The 25651-nt window shown below is 37.6% G+C and overlaps 1 protein-coding gene across 2 annotated transcripts; it reads right to left on the bottom strand.

Annotated features, from left to right (window-relative positions):
• Positions 1-1285: 1285 nt before the first annotated feature.
• LOC108043708 (protein Wnt-6) lies at positions 1286-15323 on the bottom strand. Of its 2 annotated transcripts, none has more exons than XM_044460220.1 (4): positions 14110-15323; positions 4292-4515; positions 2457-2977; positions 1286-2028 (listed from the first exon to the last, which is right to left on the bottom strand). In XM_044460220.1, the coding sequence occupies exons 1-4, from the start codon at positions 14169-14171 to the stop codon at positions 1567-1569; spliced, it is 1269 nt and encodes a 422-aa protein (XP_044316155.1). In that variant the 5' UTR covers positions 14172-15323; the 3' UTR covers positions 1286-1566. The 2 variants fall into 2 exon arrangements, with proteins under 2 accessions (XP_044316155.1, XP_044316156.1); XM_044460221.1 differs by lacking the exon at positions 14110-15323 and adding an exon at positions 4587-5009.
• Positions 15324-25651: the final 10328 nt, after the last annotated feature.

A 25651-nucleotide genomic window follows, 5' to 3' on the forward strand; every position in this document is an offset into this window, starting at 1 on the left:
TAAATAAAATGAATGCGATTGTTAATTAGTTGTTGCTTTTGGAGCGTTGCTGCCGCTGATGTTTCTGGGAGTATCTTATCTCTGGCATGGGCTTGTCTCCTCGGCAGCCCCAAAATAATAAACCAAGTAAGAGACCCACAATCAGCTCGAAGTAGGCAAATGGATCGGAATTCGGTCTTGGTATTGGATAATTCTCTGGGTTCCTTTATTTCCCTTCTTGGTTGGGTGAGAGATTTGGCTAAGCTCCTTATGTACACAGAATCAAGAATATTTAATCAGAATAAAAATGTCATACTGATAAAAAATAATGATATTACTTATATCAATTAATATATATGAAAGAAAGGAAATATATGAAAGTCCTTTGTATTAGTCCTGAAGCCATATCAATAAATAAAAGTATAATTATTTATACTTGTAATCTTTGGTTTTGACCTAATTAAGTTTTAAATAACATCCCACCCACAAATAAAATTAGTAAAACACACAAAACGTTTTAGCTCATTCATCACCAACTTCTGATTGTCCCATTTGCAATTCCAATGACTTTCATTTGGCTGATAACGACATTTATAATGCATATTCGTTTGCTTCTGTTGCCTAGGATAGAAAATCACAATATAATATTCATTTAATTACATGCATTTAGCGACAACGATTTGATTTCTTAATTTATGCACCCAAAGATCGATGGCGCTCAATCGATCTGTTTGTGGATCGTAATTTATTCACAATGGGCAAATCAATTTTCATTCTATTCAAAATGCGTTTTGCATTTTTTTCCGTTGTCATCGAACTTTTGTTTGCTGTTTAGGCAAATTTCTATAGATTTTTATCTCGTGTCGACAACAATAAAATTGTGTTAATTTATGGGAAAGTCAACGGAATGACTATGCCCAAAAGATAGATAGATACACTTGAATGAAACTGAGAACTTGTTTTCAGCTGCCAGACTGTTCAATCGATTTGTGTGTTGTTGTGTTGTCTTCATTAATTTACGTTTAATCATTTATGCAGATTTCAATCAATGGGCGAATCGATTTGAAATACATTTCCGTTTAGCATATAATTTTCTTGTAGACAATCGGGTTGTTTAAAATTCAATTTGTTTGCAATTAATTGGATGACAAGCGGATGGAGTTGTAAGTCAAAAGGAATTGGGTTTTCAATGATCTTATAAAAATACAATGAAATAAAGAATAGTATTTAAGGATAAAAATGGACTGGAACAAACCGCAGCAAAACACTGTTGAAGTAAATTTAAAAATATAATAATAATTTTCTGTTTAGTTTTTCTTTAATTTTTATTACAACTATTTACAAGGCTTACATGAGTTGTATATGAATGATATAACGTAGGCATGTTTATGTGAGTTTTATTTTGTATTTACAACTAGCTAAAAGATTAGAGATACTCGTGTTCACTTGTTAGTTAATACTTAAAACGTTTTCTCTGTAAGTGTGTGTTTTCTATCACGCGAAATGGAAAGCTTTCAAAATTCTATTCCTGTCTAAACCGAAGAAAATAATACAAATAATGATGGTGAATGGGATCCAGATCCCCTTTCAAAGACATGTGTTAACCGCTCGATGCTCCAGGCACTTTTCGCAGGTCACCTCGCAGCACCACTTGAAAACGCATTTGCAGTTGGTTTGCTCCTCGACAATCCTGCGAGTATGTCCTCGATTGCAGCACAATCGATCGCAGCGATCGGATCCCGAACTGGTCACATTGCACTCCCTACCCTGAGTTCCCAGCGCACCGGTTTTCGAGTTGGGTGTGCAAAAGTCGGGCGAATCATCTGCAAACACGAGTTGGTACTTGTTCGCCGGCCTCGTGTGCGGCACTTCCGGCATGAAGCTGTCCCCATCGTTGCGCAGCGTCACCTTCCTGGCACTATCGTACCGATCGCGCAGTCGTCCTGCCACTTCCCGAAACGGAGGCATCTTCAGCCAGCAGGTTTTCACCGTGCAGGAGCCGGATAGGCCGTGGCACTTGCACTCCAGTCGCATGGCATCGCGAATGGCCTGAAAGGATGCAGGAGTTTTGATAAAGTTTTATGATCGGAATCTATTAGGATCGTTAGGATCTAATACATTTTGACTGGAAAATAATTGATTTTTTCTTGCAAAAGAGAAGCTACTGGAATAACTTTAAATTTATTACAATTATTTTAGCAAAACATTATACCGATAGGTACGGGATTGTGCATAAATATTACAATACTTAAAATTTTTGAACCGATCTTTAACAATTAAAACGATTTGCCTTCCATTTAAAATAAAACAATTTATATTAGTTTTTAAAAATTACTTTCTTGCCTTTGGATTGGTTTGAATGAATATTAAAAAGTTGAATTATACAAAAATTGTACAAAGTGCTTAACATATTAAAGTGTTTCAAATTAGCTTTTGCTTTTTTCACTAATTTTTTCCAAAAATAGTTAGGTACTTACCAATCGTCCTGCATTATTGTTGTGCAACTTCACAAGCGTGCCGAGATCGCTGCGCCGTTGCCTTTGCTTGGCGTCGAGGAAAACGCGCGAGTGACGAAGGCCAAAGTTCACATTGTCACTGCATCCGCCCCACTCCCACTGACCTTCTGGGAACTTGATGTTGTCCCAGAACTTGCGACGCCCCCGCCTCCCACCGGGCCTTCGATTCCGCCCGTTTCGGTTCTCCAGCGGAGACAAATCCGTCATGGTACTGCCGTTGTTGATGCGATTCATTCGCTGCTGCTGGGTGAGATGCTGATCCTGCAGGGGCATCTGTTGCCGCAGCATCGCCGCCTGTTGCTGCCGCTCTAAAGTGGCCTCTGCGGTTGCCGCCGTCACCATTTGGGGCTGCCCGCCGTTTCGGCGCATGTGCGCCTTGTCGCAGGAGCACTCCACCAACTGACCCATCGTGCAGGCCTTCGTCACCGCGTAGGTCACTCCAGCGGCTGTGATTGCGTTCACGAAGCCCGTTTCTCGAGAGTCTAGAAAAAAAGAATATCGGTTAAAATCAACATTTTATATTAAATCAAAGTAAAGTTACGAGTAAGAACGATTTAGCTTAAGATAATTAATTCTTCATCTTAAATACAAATTTTTTGCATTACTTTTAATATTTTATTGCCTTGCTTTTAATAATAATATTTGGAAAAAATATTTAAAAACAAGTGGTGCTCAGTATGTTGAAAAATATTTATATAAATTTAACTTAAATGTTAGCAAATCTTAAAAAAACTTGTAGTGATACTTGAATAATTGTATTTAATTAAAAGGAAGTATTCATCATTTTCCCACTTTAGGATAATGTTTCAATATATAAGGCTTTGTGGTTATCCTAGCTGGAAAAAGGTAAAATCAAGAGCCCCCGTGCCCCAATCGATTTGCCTCGGGTTCAATCAATCCTCAATCATTAGCCTTGTCAGCACGTGTCGCCTGATTGATTTTAATTTGTCAGCTTCGGCGACAAAATGATTTATTGCTTGTTCGATTGGCGATCACCAATCAACGATCGCTGCTCTATGCAAATCACAAATCGCAAATGTCCGCTTGTGACTCGTGGTGTTGGCAGTCACGTTTAATGAAAGCGAAATCGAAATCCGAATCGCAATTGTAATCGTCAGGTTTTTAAATTTGCATACGCTTGTAATGCGCTCGAAGGTGAAGTGCTGGTTCTTTTTTCTACACGACAGGTGATGTGTCTTGAGCCACCCTAAAATGGAGTGTTACATGAGAGACTTCTTCGGGTTTATTTTAATTTTGTTGTATTTTGAGCTGACAAGTTGACAGGGCGAGGCTTTAGCCAAAAAAAAGGAGAATTTTGGTGGTTTCGCCCGTGAAATTTATGGCACATACCCACAGTTTGGTATGTGTTTTGTTTGCGCATTGTTGTCATTAAGTGCACCGATCGAGGATCAGGGGGAGCAGTATCCAGTCCTCCTTATACGCCAGCTTTTTTCCTGTGCAATAATTTATTAAAATTGACAGCTTTGTAGGCTCATTTCAGGCGCTATTCATCAGCGCGGGTCGCTGCATTTTTATTATGCAACTTGATGGATGGTGCGGTCTGCAAGGCCCTTGTCCATGACAACCCAAAAGAAATTAAGCAAAATAAAATAAAGTCGGGGCGTGCAACGATGAGTTGTAATTAGGCAGCCAACCCGCGATAGCATCTCCACCTGGTTTCACTCTGTGACTCAGAGAGTGTTGACAGGTTGCCTGTTGGCACTGCATAATAAAGTCAGTAGAAGTAGTACCCCTCCCATAAAACTAGTTTCGTTCGACTCTGAAAAACTACTTACCGCGCATTAAGATTTTCCTCATGCTCTTGCGCAGAACAGTGCAATTCCACCGGCGGTTGCGGAATTGAAATTCGCATTCGCGGAAGCCCAGGTTGATGCCACCGATGATGATCTCTTTGAGCAGGGCCGAATCGTGCCGGCAGATTTCGGCCAACTTGCCCCGCAGACGACGTGTCTTTTTGCACATTAGATTTGGATCGAGAAGGATGTTGGTGCCTTCGGCCCTAAAAATATAAGCAAAGAATTTTGCATTTTAGATCTACACATTAATTTATTTTCAAAGTACCATACATACAAATTTTGCATTGTCTTCAAACTAAAATAAAACCCCTTAAGTTAAAACCAAACTTTAAGCTGATAAGCAACGTTTTGTAACCAAATTAAAATTTTTCGTTTTACAATGACTTTTAAATACAAATGCAGGCGTGTTCACTTTCACAATGTTTATACCAAGTTGTTTAAAATGTACTTTTCATTGGAGAGAAGTTCTCAACTAAAAAGCAAATTTCTGTTATTTTGCAGGTGCTTAAAAAACTAATCCAAACTGATATATAGTTCAAGGGAAACGTGAAACAGTCCTGGTTGTAACTTAAATTTCTTTAAAAAGTTCTGACTAGTCCATTTCAGAAACGTATTACACAGAGTTTCCGCCTAGGGCACACCTAAATCTATAACGTCAGAACCGATAAGCAATCACGTATTCGATTATCTATGACCAACTTTTTGTTTTCCTTTGAGGGTTTGTCTCTGACCCGAAGGCATTTATCAGACCAAGCACTTTGTCATCGATGAATAATCTGCACGTAGCTCACATTTTGAAGTTCGCCGAAGCTTTGGCAGTGATTTCTTGTATTTTTAGACTGACTCAGCAGAGAGTTCCCCTCACTTTTATGGCTCTGAAAATACCAATCGCAGTTCGCTGTAAGCAATAGATGATGGACAAATAGATCAATCTGTGCTGGAGGAAAGAGCAAAACTAGCAGCAGAAATAACAGCAGCAGCAGGCCCTATTAAACGCTTTATTTACCCCGGATCTCAAATTGGACAGAGCATAAACCATCCGAAACACTTTCCACACAACTGGAAATCGGCGCAAAGTTCACGAACACCCAAAGTAAATTTCACGCGAATGTGCAATGTGAAAAAAGCGAAAAACCGAGCGATTGAGCTATTAAAAAGTCATAAATCTGAAATGGAAAAACATAAATCAGCGCCAAAGGCGAGCAATACCCGCAGAAACAATTTTCAGTGGCCGCTTCTGAATGCTGACACATACCCGAGAAGTCGATCTCCAAACGAATATATACTTTACTATAGGTATACACACAGATATATGTGTGCATACTGCACCCACATTGTTGGGTAATTATTAATTTTCCACCTAAATTAAATTTTAACGCCGCAGAACCAGCCGGCAAATGGCATTCAAAATGAAAACGAAAATTGCATCGATTGGAAAAATTGCAAAATGTTGGAATGAGTGAGAGTGGGTAAAATTTTATTGATCGACTTTTGCCAACGCTTCGATTTTATAATAATAAACAATGGATGAGGACCTCTTTATAGTCGCCATTACGTATACGCAGCATATGACGACGAACAAAGCCAAAAAAGCACAAAAATTGAGTTCATCTTTTATAAGTTTTGTGTTTTTCCTTTGGCATTCTGCAGCTTTGGCAGTTTAGGAAAATAAACGCCGACAGATTTCGGCTAAGCAGTTTAAATAAATAAATACAACTATTTTTAATGAACTTGTGTGCGGAATGATTTACGCATTGGATGGCGCCAAACTCATAAGTGGAAGCTTAGCCGACAAATATGCTAATAACCGGATGATATGTGGCTTGGATTTGTTGTCTCACATATATATTACTAATTTTACTAGATTTTGCAAAAACATGGCATTACATGAAAGCGCTTTTGGCGTGTTATTGGGATCTTGATTCAATTAAAATGTATATTTATGGTTTACGCTAATTTAAATGTTCGTTTTATTTAAAAATATTTATAAAATTTTTTTTTTTTAATTTAAAATGATACAGTTTTATTCAAAAATCACTTTAAAATATATTTGTATTTTTAAATAATTATTTCTGCAGACATCAGTAAGTTTTAAAATCTCTAAATACAACAAGTTCTAAAAATTCTCCGCATTCCGGCATATCTGATAACCCAGTTCTGGTGCTCCCAATTTTCTCAGAGCAAGTAGATAAACCACTTGAGCCGCTTCAGATTCCCATTATCGATGCCCACCTGGGTTGCGTTTGCCACCTGGCTGTTGCACTGTAGCTCCCTGTGGCAATGCAACAAAAAATGTACACACACTTCCAAAACACTCATGGAGATTATGACAACTTAATAGCTACAAAATGAAAAAAAAAAATCCAAATAACAAATAGAGCAGACACACGCACGCACAAGTACTTAACGAAAATATTAACTCCAAAAGGCAACAAAAACAATCGCCTCTCGACCGCCAAACACAAACTTCAAATGATAGACGCGCTGGTAAACAAAGTAGAAACAATTGAAGTTCAAATCACAATGATCATCTTCATCTTCGATCGAGATGTTGCTGTTGGGAATCTAGATGTTGCTGCTGCTACTCTAAATGTTGCTGCTTTGATGATGATGACGTCTTAGCTGCGTTGCGTTGATGACTGGAGAGATCTAAAGAACTCAAACACCTTTCAACCACACAAGTTGCCACCACCACCGAACACAAATAGCAGCAACTCAAAACACAAAAAAAAGGAGATTTTTGTTAAGCGGAAAATAGCCGCACAGAGAGTGGAGCAACCGATCGTTCGACACTTTTTGGTTTTTGAAGTTGAACTGAAGTTTACTTGGCAGCGAAGTCGGCAGCGAAGTTGTCGGCAAACATGAAAAGGAGCCAGCACAACTTCAGGTCTCTCAGGTCCCTCTGCCCATTCCCATCCCCATCCCATTCCCATTTCCCCTTCTCCCAAAAGCCGTCCCATACGATACGATACCATACCATACCATCCCATACAGTAAAGCAACACTTGGCAACGTATCTTTATTTTGCTTCCAGTAAATGTGTGCGTTTGTTTGCCTGGTATGGGTGTCGTTATAGGCCTCAATGGACTTTCAGTGATTCCTTTCCCTCTCTTTCCTTTTGTATCTGCCTTTCTCTCTCTCTGGGTGCTTTGGCATTGATCAAAGTGCCCGGTTTGGTTTGGTAGTCCCCAACAGACAAGTGGTTGAAATTTCCCTTACTATCCCTTAACCCATAGACTTGGCGATATTACAAATTAGAGAGGAAAAGTTTTTTCGGGACTTTCCCGGAATGCAGAAAAGAAAGAACTAAATTCTGTACATTGAATATTGTTTTAGTTTTACTAAAGTAAATTTTGATCTTAAATTGCAGAAAATTGTAAATAAATTTAAATAATTACATGTACATCCATTTTAAAATAGCAACATTAAAAAATGTATTTAACATTTTTCCTACCTATTTTGCATTCGTTTTAATAAACTTTAAATTTAGGCTTACCAGTAATTACTTTAGAAATTGTAAGCTCATTGTTAAAACCAAATTTTACTATTTACTCCCATTTAATTTATTTAAAGTGAGTAGGTTAAAATTTCTAATCAAATATTTATTCAAAATTATTTAGCTTGTACTTTATTGATTGCTAATATATTATGCTACAATTGGCTCAAATGTCGTTAACGACAAAATAAATATTTGGAAGGAATATAATTTTTTAAATAAATCCTAAGAGAGATAAATCATAAGTAAATATTCAAATGTAGGTATAGTTTTATGAGAACTATATTTTTTTAATGATCATCTCAACTGTTGCCGCATATTTATTTTCTTGCTATCTCGATATCTTTGTGTAAAGAAGTAGAATTTTTTGATTGACTCATTTTTGTGAGTTGCCTGACCAGGTTGCAGCCTCGCTTCTCTATACCTCTTTACTGCACCTCCTTTCCCTGGGGTCAGTGTAAACAAATCAACGACTTAAACCACTTGTCAACATGCGAGTGGCAAAGTATTTAAACAAAGCGTTGACAAGTGAATGAATGGCCATTGGATTGGTCGCCCGGCTGGCTCTCTGGCTTTTTTATTTTCTGACTTTACTGACTTTGCTGACTGCCTGCCTCTGAGCTGGGCCGTTGGATTGCTGCCTCGGCCAAGTCAAGTGCTGTTGTGGCTGGTCAGTTTCATTTACGCGCTCAAATATTTGTCTACAGAATGCCTCGGCGCAAGTGCTGATCTCTTGTGCATACGAATTTCGAGGGAGAAGCGTTTGATGTGGGCGGCAGCATTGACAATCGATTAGGTCCCCCCAGCCATGGCTACTGGCAAAAAACGTAAATAAATAAATAAGAAACACCGAAAAGGTGTTGACATGCCTGGGAGTTGGGAACCGATCTGATCCGGTGGGTGCGGCATCGTGTGTGGGCGCCGCATGCTGCTTTTTGGCACCTTTTTTTGGGGTAGGGGAGAATGGAGAAACTGGCGTTTGTCATTTGACAATTAGCATATTAACGTGTTCGCTGTGCTCAGGCGCCATCGCTTTGGAGTATCTCAAGTATATCCTCTTATTCCTTCTACACCAAGTCGTAAAAAATACAAAATTAACAGTGCCATGGGGCCATTTAATTTATAAATTTTAATCTTTCAAAAAAATAAAGCAAACAAATTTTTTTCAGATTTATAAAATGAATTTCGCAAAAAATCAACTATACTCCGAAAAAGGGTTTTTAAAAATATATAATAATATTTTTAGGTCATGTTTCTGAAATTTATACACTTTTTAATGGTTGTGGGTTATATATAAAGTAATCTTAAATAACTTCTGAAAAGTGTTATCCTAACGTTGTATATAAATCTCTGGTTTTAAATTAATTTCTTTTGCTAGAGCTGGAATCCAAAACTTTACTTTTCGTACTGTTTCCCAGGCATGTCCATGTCCAATTGGCGCAACAAAAACGCCGGCTAATAATTCAGGCATATTTACTATGAGTATTTCTTGCGCCAGGCAATGTCATTCCTTTAACAAGCCTCCTCCGGTTCCTGTGGGCAGGGCACGACTTCAACTTTAGCCTTAAGTGCCTTAACTTCGCTTAACTCCCTGGGCCAACAAAGGCGACATCAATCTCGGGGCTTGGTGACTTTGAGGTGCGCAAATTGCGACAACGTTTAACTTAATTATGGCTCAAATAGGCGTAGCTGGGCTTAGGGAACGATCATCGACGCACGGACATGGTCATGTTCATGTCAAGGAGGCCTAAACTGTGCTTAATCACAGTGATTGAGGCTGTGAGAAAGAAGAATTGGGCACTGGCTGATGGACAAGGATTCCATGGGGTTTAGAATGCCAGCCATTAGAGAGCGGAAAAATTTTGATACAAGGAAAAATTCACAAGATTATGGTTGGAAAATAAACCACATAAAGTCTTATTAATACAAATATTTAATTATTGGATTTTATTTAATCAGTATGTCCTGTCCATAGAAGATATTTTAATAAATTTATTGTAGTTTATATGGTTTTTTAAAATTTTTTTCTTACTGTAACTTAAATTTAAACAATAAACCAATTTTAAAGAAAATTCATTTGTTTTAAGATAGACGAAAATTGAAATTTTAGTATTTATTAATATTTATGTATTTATTTACTATTAAAATTTTATTTATTTAAGAAATTACATATAATTGAAAATCAAATAAACTGTTTTAACGGATCAGAATTTTAAAAATACGCAAAGAAATACTCAAATATTATATTGCACTTGTTACTCAATTATTAAATAATAACAGCAAAAGTTACCTCATTTATGTTTAGATACTAATTATCTTAGAAATTCTTAATTTCGGTGTCTTTAAGTTTTCTTAAAAATCGCTAATTGCTGTTTATTTATGTACGCCATAAATCAGCTTCCGTACTTTCCTAAGTTCCTTGGTCCCAGCCCATCATCATCCTTTTGAGATGACGACATGGGCATATTCTTGGGGCACTCGACTCACATTGCTTGACAGACATCAAGGCATGGCCCTCTACCTGTTCATGTGCCACACTGTCCTCCAACTTGACCCATGTCGTGTTCTTTTGTTTCGTCATCCATTTTAATTATGATGCAGCTGACAGACAGACCGCAGACAGACATATTCGTCAATGTAACGGAGGGAAAGCGATAAATTAACAAAATAAACAAATGGCATGACTCTTAATTAAAAGATTTGCAACATCTAGTGCCATGGTAAGTAGCTACTTTTTGGGGTTGAGGCTGGGGAAAGAAACTTGAACGTGAAACTTTCTCTAGAGACACAGAAACGCCGAGACACTCGTTAATGTCGAGCGAATTGTGTCAGAGACTCTTTTTTGCTGCTCATAATCAACTCATCTGCATTGGATTTTGGCAATTGGCCGAGTTTTGTCTGCTCGTTAGTTGAACATAATTATTGGGTTGTTTTTGCATTTTGTTGGGGGTGTTTGTTGCTGCTGGCTCATAAAGTGTGCCAAATTTGCGGCAGAGATAATCTCGTGGTTGCACGGGGCGTATGAGCAATGTTGTTGATGCAACCACCGACTGTGGAGCCAACACAGCTTGAGACTAAGTGGCCACTGGGCCACCAACCACTAACCACCCCCCGGGTTTGCCTTAACCCATAAATGCTCCGCCTGGCATTAATTACCATTTCACATGCTGCGAATGCCAAAAAAAAAATAAAAATCAAAATCAAAAGATGAGGGGCACTGACTGAACCGATTTTCGATGAATGAAAATGTGTATTGCAAATTGAATGAAAAGCAGGAAGTCGCCAGCAAATGTCAAATGATTTTCTCAACGGAAATGAGCTCATTTAGGGCTTTTGGGGGAAAATCAAACAGCAGCAGATCTCGCAAATTGCCAGATCTTCATCATCGTCTCGCGCGCTGGTTTTAATTAAATTCCAGACACATCAGCGCTAAATTTCTGCCCGATCAACGGCAATTTGTTGTAAGATTCTCTGTAATTGGCTGCCCCTCTGTTGGTCCCTCTGCCGCCTGGAATTTCCATTCATTTAACGGAAGATCTACCCATAATACGAGTACGATTCCAGCTGATCCACATTCGTCTCTGCTGATCTCTGGCCCATCGATTATGATCTCAATCGCTCACACAACGACCGTTTGATGTAGTGCACTTCGCCTGCGAATTTCGCAAAATGCACACAAACAAAATGAGATATGATTTTGTGGAGCTGTAAACCCCCCAAATCGCTTAATTTAAGCTATTTCCGGACCCATTGTAAAATTTAAATTACGCCGAACCGCCTTCGATCGATTATTATAAACTTATTGATCCGTTTTGTGCGTTTATAAAGCAGAGGGATTGGAATGAATTTATTAATATTTTTTAGGATGCGGCAGTTAGCTTTGGGATATTGCATAAGTGGGTAATCAGGAGCTTCATTTTCAATTGATAATATTATTATTTTTTGAGTAATTCGATAACTGGATCAATTTTAAGTTATATTTACTTCAAGAAATACAAAAAACTAAATGATGTTGATATACTATATTTAGTACAACTTAGTTTTAACAATTGTTGTAATTTTCGATTACTAATAGAGTTTAATGAAAGTATGCCTGCAAGGTTCTTCATGGCAATATTGTACATTTTTAAAATTAATTACCGGAAAAATAAATGTTTTTATTAACTAATTTCAATAGGTATTTTATAGTTGTACTATATTATTATTATTAGCTTATTTCTTGAGGGCTTAGAATTGAATTTTTAATTTGACTTCATCCATCAGGCTGAATCATCATGTGTTATCTAAGCCCACGGTTTCTTTATTTTTCTTTGAAAGGTGGTATCTTAACACCTTGTTCCTCAGTCAGTCGGCCAATCTGTCACCCTTCATGGCCTGCAGTCTGTCATCAGTTTGGCTTGTTTTTTTATTTAAATATATTATATTTTGGTTGCATTTGCGGCTGGTCCACCGCCCTTGAGCGGCACAGATGAAGCGTAGAAAGTGGCACAGCCAAAGGCAGACGTTTTGGGTTTAATTTTTGTTTTCTGTGCAACTTTTAGGTGGACGCACACTCACATCTACTATATGGCCACTTCTCTCGTTCAGCGTTCGACATCAAAAGGCGGCAAAAAGAACTGACAGCGCTGAACTTGAGCCTTAATTATTTAATTAATTTATTGTGAAAAAGTGCCAATTGAATTGGATGCAGCATGGAAACACCCATCCACTTTTCAGTCCCCCTTTCCCTTAAAATTTTTCAGGTGTCCACCATCGGTTGCTGACGCGCCCAGTTGCACAGAACTCAAATTAAATTAATGAAAAAAAAAAAATATGTATATAATAGGTGTATTTGCTAGCCAGAAAATCGTCATGCAGTCTACGCCACGCGACGCCCACGCCGCCCCCTTTTAGACACTCTGGCACCCTGCAAATTTCATCTTTCGCTGCCGTTGACAGCCACAATATTTCTACCTTTTGGCAAATAAATATAAAAACGGACCTCTTTGGGCGAATTCATTGATGCCACTTTGCTGACAAATATTTTGGCAAAGTGCATAACTTATGTGTAAGAAGGAAGCCCCTTCCTCCCTGTCACTATTTTTCTTTCTATTTGATGTCTGTCCTCCTCGGTTTGTTTGTTTATTTATTCATCTCGTTGGACGCCTTTTCGCCTGTAATTTCGCGCATAAATTGCTCCAAGTGTCATTTGGTTTTTCGGCTTCATCCGCTTCTACACTATATATATATTTTTTGGCCACAAAAAAGAGGGAGAGTAGAAAAGTTGCCATGTAATTAAATCTAAATCAAACGTCACATTTTGAAGGTCCGCCGAGTCGGTCGCCACGCTCGATTGGCTCTGATTTGGATTTGCATTTGCATTTTGGCCATTTAGATCGCTTTTGGCTGTGCATTTATTTAGGTGCCTGCACTTTTTTATTTTCTATCTGCCCAACCGGAAGCTGTTACGCCAATCTCTATCTCGTAAATTGATGCGATTTGACATGAACACAGATGCTCTGGGGCTAAAAGACCTCCGAGCGGGTGGTAATGGGTTTTTTGGCATTGAAACAGAACATAAATTGCATGTTGAGCGGGCACCAACGGGCCAAATCAAAGCGACTTTGTTAGCTGAGGTGCATAAGACTAAACTAGATGATTAAATTTAGAGACTGGTTTTTTTTTTGTAGAATTGTTGGGGTGGATTTTATACAGGAACATAATACACTGTATTATTTTTATTTCAATCATTGGATTTCATCTGACCATACTAGCCATAAGTATGATGTCTCATATTGGTATATTATTAATAGATAACAAGTTTTTTTCATATAGCATAATACCAGTAACTGATCTGGGAAAACGCTTCCCAAAAGATAACAACATTTCCCAAATTTTTTTTAATATATACGAATTGGTAATAAAAATTGTCTGACAATTACATTTTCTTTACCATATAAATCGATGTATGTAACTAAGATAGAAGAATATTTTTTATTATAAAGAATTTTGCAATTTAATGATCGCAAATATAAATAAATACAGATACATTTAGTTGGCTATATAAACAAGGTACTTAAAGCATGACCTAGCAAACAATTTTATTTCCTTCAAGTTCTCTTGACCTTGTATTCGATTAATCTACTTTCCATTATAATGAATAACAATACATTTAAATTATCATATAATAAAATTTGCGTTAAATTTAGTTGTAAAAAAACTGTGCTATACTACTAATAATTTACTTTTTCCAATGATTTTATGATTAATTACCATTTAATACCACTTTAATATTGATAATAGTTGATTTAATGCCACTTACCAGCCGAATCCAGTCATTGGCATTGCGAATATTAAAATTGCAATTACCATGAGCAAACGCATATCGATTGGAGCCGCAAAATGCAGCGGCAACAAACCAAATTCTGGCCCGTTGAGCTATTTTGTTTTTTTCAGTGAGCGAGTGCTATATAATGTTTTTATTTTTGTTTCTTTTTGGCAGGTAGTTAAAGTTAAAGCCGTTTTTATTGCGGCCACGATGAGTACACGAGATGCTTATTTGAATATCGTTGACGTGTGCGAATTAATCAAGCGGCTCAAGTTGAGTGGATTTTTTTTATATATTTCATCAGGGAATCCCGGGCGACATGATCACCGATCTGATCCGGCTGATCTTTCCTGATCTTTCACTTTTTTTCTTTTGTTTTTTTTTTGTTTTCTGCTGCTGTCTGCGGCAGAGGCTGCGTACGCACACGGAGAAAGCTGCCGGCGTACTGAGCAGCGGTCAAAAGGAATATTGCCAAGGAGTCGTCGGCCAGGTTTCGCGATACAGGCGAACGAAACAAACAAAAAGTTCCAGGCCAAAAAGTTGAACAGCGAATCAAAAGCCTGGCCAAGGGTGGAGTCCAACTGGGGAATTGTATTTTTTTTTGTTTTTTCGGGCCCACTCGCTGGGGGATATGGCGGGGTGTAGGATGTTCGATGACCAGGGAGTAGCGTAAAAAATGAAATTAAACGCGCGCTTTAATCAGAATCCCAGGCCGAAGACCCAAGTCGCGCGACTCTGCTTTTGTCCGCACTTTTTATTTTGATTTTTATATTCGTTGCCTTTTGGGCTGGATCTTCCTTTTTTTGCTGTGCTCCTCTTATACTTTTGTTAATTTCGTTCTTTCCAGAAGTTGTGGCGCATCCTTTGCGCCCGTTTTTCCCATGTTCCCAAACATCACAAGACACACATTCGAGGAGAATTCTTCTCGCGATCGGAGCACCGAACACTCGCACTGACCGTTCGTATGGTTCTGAGGGATCGCTAGCCGATCATTTCGAGAACGTAAACTCGTAACAACCGTGGGATTTTCCACCTCCTCCGCGCTCGCGAAAAACCACACTCGCGAAATATAACCGAATACCGATCGGGCCCGGACTCTTGACTGATTCTGCGGATCGGATCGGATCGGAAAGGAACGGATCGGAGAGATCTGGCGACCCCACAAAAAATATAAGGCACTCTATGAATGGACGTCGGTTGTCGGTCGGTTGTCGGATCGTTTCTGATTGTGATACGTCGCCGTCGAAAAGTCTCTTCCTCCACTTTAGCTGCTCTGCTGACGCTCTGTTTGGAAGCGTGAAAATTTATTTCACTCATGCGCGATCCGAGCGCTCAAAATCTGTGGCGTTTTGTTCTGTTCCCCCAACGCACAATGGGCCAGATCGCCTGTTTTTGGCATTAAGTCTAAGATTTATATGAAACAAATATCTTTAAATTTATCGTAATGGTATACAGGGTCATAAACGAACTAATAAAAGGAACATTCTGGTACCAAAGCTTAATTTTTGTTATGAAAAATTTAAATGACTCTTAAACTCTACTTTGCGGATCTTTTATATCGACTTCACTATATAATTTTTTAAATTGAGAATTAAATGCGTGCGAGAAGGTGTTTCTTTTCCAAATTTTATTTATTTTTTGCCAACTTTTGTTGTTACACTTTAACCATTAGCCTTTTATTTTTTTCAATGAAAAATACATTTTTTAAATATTTAAAATTAAATAAAATATTAAATTAAGTCTTTATGGATTTTTAAATATTGGTTGTAATTGCTAACGGTAATGTCTACGTGAAACTACAACTCTTTAACATAATTGGTTAAATTAATTTGGAAAAAGGGCAATCTGTCCCAGTGTGCACATCGCAGTCGCAGTTGACGCCTCAGCTGGCTGCGACGCCACCGCCTGTAGTTTTTGTGTTGATTTTTGAGATATTTTCTAATGTATCTGTAGATTGTGTTGGATGTGCTTTATTTTTTGACGGGGTATATGGCTTGCACACTGCTCGCCATTTGTATGATAACTGAGTGAAAGTGGAAGAAAGGCACCAAATAACTACCTGTTCTATTAGAATTTGTATTCAATTTTATAGAGCTTTGAATAATATACATAATTTTGAAGCTCGATGTCTTCAACGCTTTATTTTTTAAGAAAAATACTTATTGAAGTAGATATGTATAAAACTAATTTCGGACTTAACAGAACCGTCAAATAATTTTAATTTATATAATAATCAAGATCAGTTAATCGTTTCTGTTATTTATTTTATTTTTGTCCTCAAATAGTTCGGAATTTTCTATACAATCATGTAGTATTTAATTTCGTTTTAATTGCAATGAAATCGTTATGTATAATTTTAATAATATTAATAAAACTACCATTTCGGCATGTTCATAAACCGTTGTCGCGCACTTTTACCACTCAGTGTTGGCTCTTTGACTTTGTTACGGTTACCTACCCAGTTCAACATCTTGATTTCCGTTTCGGTGACACTGCTCTCCTATCCACACCGCACCTCCAAACCCCATCCCCTCTCAAATGGCTGCTCCACCCGCACTCTGTTTTGGCCGCCGCGAATTGTTTACACGCGACAAACTTGTCATCTTTTTTTTCGTGTACATCTCGGATGATAAAAAAGGTTAGCGACTTTGTCTTTGGCATGCTCCCCAGGTTGTTGGGCTAGGCCACGAGCTCAGGTAACAGCAAACAAAATATAAAAAACAATATCAAATGATGGTCAAAAATAAGAGCGGAGGAACACACAAAAATAAAAATGAGCATCAAATAAAGTCGCATGATCATAAAAATTGTGCCACTTTTGTACCCAAACACTGTCCCAGTCACTCGAAAATCTAGTGTTCCACTGTCCATTCGTCGGAGTTGGCATACACTCCATCTTCATCTACATATCCATCTCCAGCTCCAGACACGTTCGCGTAATAACGCTTCGTCTTCGTATCTGGGTGGCTAATCATTTTCAAATACCATAAAAACACATTTCACTGAGCTCAGCTGATGGCAAGAAGCTGAAAAGCAGCTAAAACAGAAACGGGAGCAGCTACCAAAAGCTTAGTCAGTCAACAGTCAGCAGAGATCTTGGCTATATGGCGTGTTTGTGTTCATACTCTATAATTGTTAGTTTTTGAATTTAATTATGTTCAGAAAGAAAAATGTTGTTTTATATCAATTATAATTTATACAATTTATATATAAACACATTATGTTATGTGTACATTTTTATACCCTTGCAGAGGGTATTATAATTTTGGTCAAAAGTGTGCAACGCAGTGAAGGAGACATCTCCGACCCTATAAAGTATATATATTCTTGATCAGGATCACCTCCTGAGTTGATATAGCCATGTCCGTCTGTCCGTCTGTCCGTCTGTCCGTCTGTCCGTCTGTCCGTCTGTCTGTTTCTACGCGAACTAGTTTCTCAGTTTTAAAGATATCGAATTGAAACTTTGCACACACCCTTCTTTCCTTTGCACGCAGTATATAAGTCGGAACGGCCGGGATCGGCCGACTATATCCTATAGCTGCCATATAACTGATTGATCGGAAATGCCATAACTCTGCTGTTTGTTAAGTTAGGAAGTTGGGACTCTCTATGGGTATTATATTTGGCCAATCAATCCGACCTACCAAATTTCATAAGGATCGGCCGACTATATCCTATAGCAGCCATATAACTGATTGATCGGAAATGCCATAACTTTGGTGTTTTTAAAGTTAGGAAGTTGGGATTTTTTATGAGTATTAAGAATGCATCATATGAATAATTTTGGAGGATATAATTTACAGAGTATTCTGCAAGGGTATATCAACTTCGGCTCCGCCCGAAGTTAGCTTTCCTTTCTTGTTTTAATCCTAATCTTTTATATTTATTTTTTTGTGTAAGAAATGATTCACGCTTGAACTAAATTTATTACTTGTTAAAATTTTCCACGTTTTTAAGTTGAAGTGTTATTTTAAATGTGAGCTTCTGGTTTATCTGTCCGTCAGTGTGTATGTTCCTGTTAATCTGGTCGTTTAACAAAATAAATTTGTACTATGGGCTTTAAGCGTTTTGTAAACACACCATTTTAGTCATGTTCTTTAAAAATTATCTTAAAGTCTTTTATTAACTTAAAACATAATGTATTTATTTTTCTTATGTGTATGAGTTGTATTTAATTTTTAAAATAATTATATTATTCTCAACTTTTTATATATTTAAATCTTTTTTAATTTCTAAAACTGTTCAATCTACCCCCTTTATAAGTCTTCAGCTTCCAGCTCGATGATTTCGATTTAGCTTGATAGCTCTGCTCAAATATGGGCTAATCGCTGTTGGTATTATTGATGTAGCTGCCCCTCATGATGATGCTTCAGCTGCTTGGCGCTTTTCTGTTTGTTTATACATCTCAAACTTATTTTTCTTAAAGCAACTCAAAGATTTCGGCAGCATTTTGTGATTCTTCCTTAATTGTTGTGGGGTTTTTGTGGTTTATGGTTTATGATACTACCACGTTGTACTACTGATCTGGGGCTGAGGGAAGTGGATTCAGAGGGATAGTAGCGGACTGTCAGTCTAAAGTTCACAAGTTGTCAAAATGTTTGCGCCAAAGTCTCAGACCCGTAGCATTTAGTGGCCCGGACTTATCTGACTGTGTTAACACAATACCAACACTGACGTTCAGCTCGAGATGCTTTTTTCTCAGTTTGACGGGGCTGATTCAACAAATAAACAAAAAGGTGGAAACGCCACACGGAAAAAATATAACCTAATTGGTTAGTAATTGTGAAATGGTTGCTAGGTTTTAATTTTTCTAAATATCTATTATTTAATGATTACATTTTCATAAAGAAATACATAACTTGGATTAACTAAATAGGATTAACCTTATAGTATTTTTTTATAATACTTTCAATAGTAAAATTATTTAACATTTTTAGCGATGTTTTCTACAGTAAATTTTTTGTTAATAAAATGAAATAGATTGATTTCTTTCTGTGCAGTCTTGCAGAAAATATGTCTATTAATTGAAAATAGACACTGACGAAGCCGCTGAAAAGTTGCCTCTTTCTTTATCTCTCTCAATTCACTTGCTTAAAAAACAATAAAAAGCGGAACAAGAGGAAAAGTCAGACATACTTCCAACGCAATGATTAATGGATGCCAAACGGTTGTGAAATCCTATAAACAAAGTCGAACCTGAGACAAAGACTTTCCGAGGGACCAGCCCCCTGGAAAACTGCATTTGGCTTTGATCACCATTCAGAATCAACTGTCAAATCTGTGATGTTCACCTGATCTGGCTGGAAAATCAATGTATGGGCGGAAAAGGCGGCGGACAGAGGGCGCTTGGCCATAGAATTCTCGCGCACTATCAATGGGGGATCATAAAAACTTTATGGCCCCTTCAGCAAAAAGAAGCTGCCTCAGCAGCAGCAACAATTCTTTTAAGTGCCCTCCATTGTAATTACTCTTAGGCCCAAAGTCAGCTGAAAAATATGCCACTACAGATCTACAAACATAATTTTGTATATATAGTTCCTCTTGATAACCAAACATTTTCATGGGGGAGGGCGCTACATGGATTGTTTGGGATTGTTCCGATTCGGAGAAGCAGTTCTCGATATGTGCCACAAAAGCTCTCTCAAGCGGCTTTAAAGAGTCTGAAGCGAAGAACAACAAACAAAAACGTCGTTTTATGAGCTATTAACGTAATTGGAAAATGGCATTGGGAGAATTAGAGCGCTCTTTGATGCACTACAATGAAAAACTCTGGCTACTGTGGATAAAGGAAAATAAACAGGGAATTGACCGAAAATCGATTTTAATTAAACATTTTCTGATTAAGCTGAGTGGAACAGTAGAACTTAACCTAATAATTTTATAAATTTTAATAAATTGGGAAGGTCATTTGCAGTTCATGTTATATAAAAAGAAACAGTTTCTATTAGATAAGAATAATATGAGAAATAAAGCATTAAATATTTTAAATTTTAATAGATATAGAAAAGTTGTATTTAAATCGTTATAATCGTTTACTTCGACTTTACATTTTTTATTTTAACTAGGTTATTGCTTGTTACTGTTATTTATTTTTAAATAGGTAATTCTTTAATGTAAGTGTAAGCTCATACTTCGACTAAAAATGTTTTTTGTTGGCTTTAGATGATCAGAAGTCGAATGAAATTAAAAAAAGGGAAATTTTAATAAAAATATCCATAATCGGCACTCTTCTCGGTTCTCTTTTCCCTCCCGAACTGGATCATTTTGAGGTATCTGTGTCTGCTTTTTTCGGGTTGTAATTAAAAACGCATAAAATCGAAACAACAAAGTAGCCCCACAACAACAGCAATAACGAGAAACAAACAGAGAAAAATGTTAATACTCTGCCTCGAATTCATTTTTACGCAATGTTCTCTTCATAATTCAATTGTTTTTATTATGTGCGCCGACACACGGCGATCATAAAATTTTATTAATTTAATTGGATTTTTTTCTTGTTTTAGTTTTCTGTTTTAGTCGTAATTAACGTAGAAAGTGCTGAGTGCGCGGCCACAGGAAATGATTCTTCCCCGTTCAACAAATTAAAAAAACCGCAAGAAGTACAATAACAAAAATAAAAACAGATTTAGTTTATAAATTATTTCGAGCTTTTATTATTATTTATTTACCATTTTTACCACCCATTGTTGCTTAAACAATTAAAAATACACACAAAAGCCTCGAAAAGAGCCACAAAAATAATATATTTCGAGTCAACTGCTTGGCTTTTTACGAGCGATTCAGTTGATTTACTATCCAGCCCCCGAAGAAGTATCCGAGTATCTGAGTTTCTTGGCATTTGAGCATCTGTGTGGGACAGGCGTGTTGAAACGGACAGTCAGCATCGGCAGCGGCCGAGTACTAAAAGAGATTTATGCCCATTTTGTCAGCTGCTCACTCACTGCAGACATTCCACCACTCCGTTCCCAAGATCAAGCTCTATGAAAATGGATTTCAACATGATTTTTACTGGCCGACATAAATTAAGCCACTATCGCCCCTCCGATTCGACCATTTTCATTTCCATTCCCGGTCACCTACCGAAAAATAAGAGCCAAAGCTTAATTAAGCCACATCCCAGGGCTCGGGCTCATCATAAATTGGCCTTAGTGTTGAGCTGATGCCGAGCGGTCCGATCAAAAACAAAGAGCAGCCTTGCCGAAGGACCACCAGGGATCTCGGATTGGCCTGCATAATGGGCCAAACTGGTTTTCGGGCCGCACTGCTGCGTCTGTCGCGGATTAAGCGATTAAACAAATTAAAACAAATTACGTTTTTGCACCCACCACAGCGACGATGAGCATAAAATTAATAAAAATTTACCTGTCACGGAAAGCGGCCAACTTAAAAATGTCCCAGTCGGTGCCGAATATTCAAGGTATTTTAAATAATCCAGTTACAGGGTGTCATTTAAATGTGATCATCATATTTGGTTTTCTGCAATTTAAAATTAAACATTTTTTTATGTATTATATTTTTTAAACGTTATATCAAATTAAAATAAATTTTTTTTTGCTAATTAGGTCTACCCCAAACAAATTGCTTCTACTACAGGGTGTCTGATTTAGTCTATTTCCTGATTTTTCTATTCGACGCCAATTGGTGCAGCTCGGTTTGTGTTTTGCCAGCCCATTAATTTGTTTGGTCTCGAACAGATATCCAGAGCTCTTCCTGTCCGACACACCCACAAATTATGATCGACAAAATGGGCAATTATAATTATTGTTAACGATTTGTTTAGGTAGCATTAGTTTGGCTGTTTAGTTAGTTTGGTTAGGCCAATGCCGAAATTTATTTTAATATTTATGCACCGAAGTTCATTAAAATGCAAATTTATTGGCCCTCGTGGTCTCAGCCTTGTTGCACGGCCAATTGGCCAATTGGATTTCAATTAAACAATTTAAGAAAAAAAGTGGAAGAAACTTCCAGAAATTTATAGCAGTTTTGCCTTTTGGCAATTGTTAACAAATTTACTGTATATATCTATCTGCATATAATTGAACGCGTTTGTATGTTTTCCCTGATATTGCGTTTGCGCCATGTGAGTTTATGGCGGACGCATGTTTAGCCATATTAGTAAAACACATACAATTCCATATTGCTCATACGCAGCGTTAAACGAATGTAGTGAGAATCCAGTGATTCAGTCACACTAATTAAAAGTTTCCAAGAAATGTGCCGATTCCAGGAGAAAGTCCGAGTTAACAGAAAGTATAATTTTATGATTTACTGGAATTTATTGTTTTGGTAATTCTTTTGGGTTCTTCTTGATAAGCTTCAACTGAGGATTCTCTTCTTTTCATTAATTCTTGCGAGCTAAAAGTGTGAAATGTTTTCTCTTTATTATTTCTTACTAATTTAGCATGTCAGTTCTTTTATTAGTTTCTTATTACCAATAACCAGTAACCTGTTTGGATTGTAAAACTACTTAAAGTGACAGATAGATAGAAATACTTATTTAATAATAAAAATTTTTCTACAGGCCAAGAGGATAAACTCATCTTAATTCCCTATTAAAAAATGATCTGAAGGATCGCATTTCACATGTCAACCCTTCGCTTACTATGTTTTAGAGATTTGGTTACATCGGTAATTACTCAACAATTTTTAACCTGATTAAGCAGAAGCAGCAGAAAATGCTTCACCTGGACAAAAAGCACTGCCCTGGGGCAGCGACATCAACTTGTCGTCGTGTTGTTTTTATTTTTCCTTTTTATTTTGTTTTTGTTGGCTGTCAATGGCACTCAGTGCTGAATGCAGGGCATGTGCTGCATGCATTTAACTTTAACATGACAAACCGCAAACTCATAATACACAACATCGGCGACAACAGGTTTCCACAACCACAAGATAAAAGGGGGTTCAAGTACCTCCGACTCCAACTATATCTCCGACTCGAACTCCTCCACTCAACTGGACTGCATCTAGATGCAGAAAAAAACCAAATAACAAAAAAAAAATAACAAAAAACTGTCCCAACTGTCTGAGCGGGCGATTCATAATATCATATTTCACTTCCTTCAGGATATCATAAAACTTGGCGCATTGCGTTGTGGCTCGCTGTGTTGTCAACATTTATTGAAAAGTCGTGCCGATTTTATAGCCATTTTCACTGTACACCGTACACTGGACACAGGAATATCCCAATCTTCCAATCCCAATCCGAATCCCAATCCCAGACCGAGACCCAGACCCAACCCGAAACCCATCCCAATGCTGCGGAATGGCGCTCCATCGCACTGACTTAGTTTATTTTGCAGCTATTTATCTCGCTTAGTTGGTACTTTTGGCGTAGATTAAGTGCACTAAATACCACTAGCCCGGCTAGAAGAGCCCGAAACGATTTGACTCCCGCCGATCGCCAGACGCAAAGACGGAAAAACAGAAACCCAGACAGAGTTGCAGACAAACGGCTGGACAGCGGACAAGGAGTTTCAGTTCGGGGTGAACTGTGGCATAAAGTTGCATTCGCTTATTTATGAGTTAATATACATGAATTATGACATCAAAGGCCCCACAGTCAGGCAAAGTTGCTCTCTAGCCCGACTGAAATCGAAAACGAAATGGAAACGAAAATGGACGCCGCCTCATAGGCAAAAGATCACACACCCAGAGAAATTCAAATTTTTATTTTATGTAATCACTGTAAAATCAAACGAAAAACATTTTAGTTATATATGAAAAAAATTGTATTCTAAAGTATGTAAAATAATGGTTGTTATTGGATGTATGGTTTATATTCTTTATCAGATGGGGAACTCACAGACCTATAAAGTATAAAATATTATTCAATGTGGATAGCGGTAGTGACCAATGGTCACTGGGAGCTTATTTTAATATTAAACATGTTACCCTTTCCGAATTTGTATTTTTAGGATCATCATGATATAACTAAAGCTTATTTGATAATATATCATATTTTGTTAGAATAAATATTTTATTTTATTTATTAGCTTATACATTTTTTCCAAGTGCAGTGATGTTCTCAGGCAAAAGGTTCGCTCTGAGAAAAAACGATTGTTTTGACACAGGCGTTTTGTCTAACGGAGGCGGCTTAATTGAGTTTCATTTGATTCACCGATTCGGTTTTCGGGATTCAATCGCTGGGGCATCGGGGCAAATTAAGAGACCACACGCAAGGTGTGCTCCGGAAACAAAATATCCATGCTCGAGCGCTCGGCAAATTGAAGGTTGTGTGAAAAATTGTTTCGCATACAACGAGCCAAAAAACAGATACAAGATACGAAATAAAATGGAATATTTTATGACTAAACGTCAGCCCGGCAACAATAGCAGAAACCCAGCCAATACCAACAGCAACAAACTATTAACAACAAAAAAAAAATAAATAAAACAGAATATATATATTTGTTCGAGCTTCTGTTGCGGCTTTGCGGTCTGAGTTCGGTTCATCGTTTGTCGGTCTTTTGCCTTTTTTGGCAACGCTTCTCCGCAGCTCCCCAGATCCCCAGATCCTCATTCCAAGTCCAACTTCATCGTTCGGTGCGTGTGGCATGTTGCCATTTGAGTTTTACATGTGTTTGCGGCCTTTTTGAATGCCGCTTTGGAAGCGTGTGCTACCAGCTCTGCATTACCTGAAATAAGTATCCCCAATCTGGGTGATCCCCCGCCTTCTGAACACCAATTAGTTACAGCTGTGAGTTGTGGAGCCATACATACATAAAGTTTTTCGGAGTTCTCCCAACGGAAGGAAGTATTAGTCAGACTCTGTGAAATTCAAGGGCACGTGGAGGAACTATAATTTCGAATTTCGTGAATTCTTGAAAACGAATCTCGATGAGTCAGCTCTTTATAGTGTGACGCATCAGATGAAAAATCAATGGAGAGATGGGATGATGAGGTGAATCGATCTAAATGAAAGAACATCAGTACTGATAAGATCAGAAATTCCATAAACATGATGAAAAACACGAGATAGAAACGTTACAAAACTTTAAGTTTAAATAGTTCCTATGAAACAAGAACTAATTTTAGGAGATTCAAGTTATATATGTATTTATTTAAACTTCATATTTATAAGATATATTGATACTTTGCTAGTCCTGTAATTTGAACAACGAATCAATTTACGTTTTTGTGATATATGTTGTATGTATATTTAATTTGTATATATTCAACGTCAGAATAAGAATCCCTTCCTGTCGCAATACCTTCCTATCCGATCGCCATGCCCAATGCATTTGTCAGTGCGAATTTGGAGTGATGGAAGCGATATTGAGAGCAATGCTGACCGCAAGATGTCAACGTTAGGACAAAATGCAATGCGAGGTTTCTGTGGTGCGCCCAAACCAGATTGGGTTACAATAATTTCCCCATAAAAATGTCGAAAAATGCGCGCTTTGGAACCCTTTTTTTATCATTTTTCGGACAAAGATTAGATCTGCCATGCGCAAAAATATTGTGATGCGGCCAAACCGCAAACAAAACAAAAATAAAATCGCAGACAAAAAGCTGAAATCAAAGCAATTTGAGGGCA

This window comes from Drosophila rhopaloa, unplaced genomic scaffold, assembly GCF_018152115.1.
Source record: "Drosophila rhopaloa isolate 14029-0021.01 unplaced genomic scaffold, ASM1815211v1 contig_2, whole genome shotgun sequence".
NCBI lineage: Eukaryota > Metazoa > Arthropoda > Insecta > Diptera > Drosophilidae > Drosophila > Drosophila rhopaloa.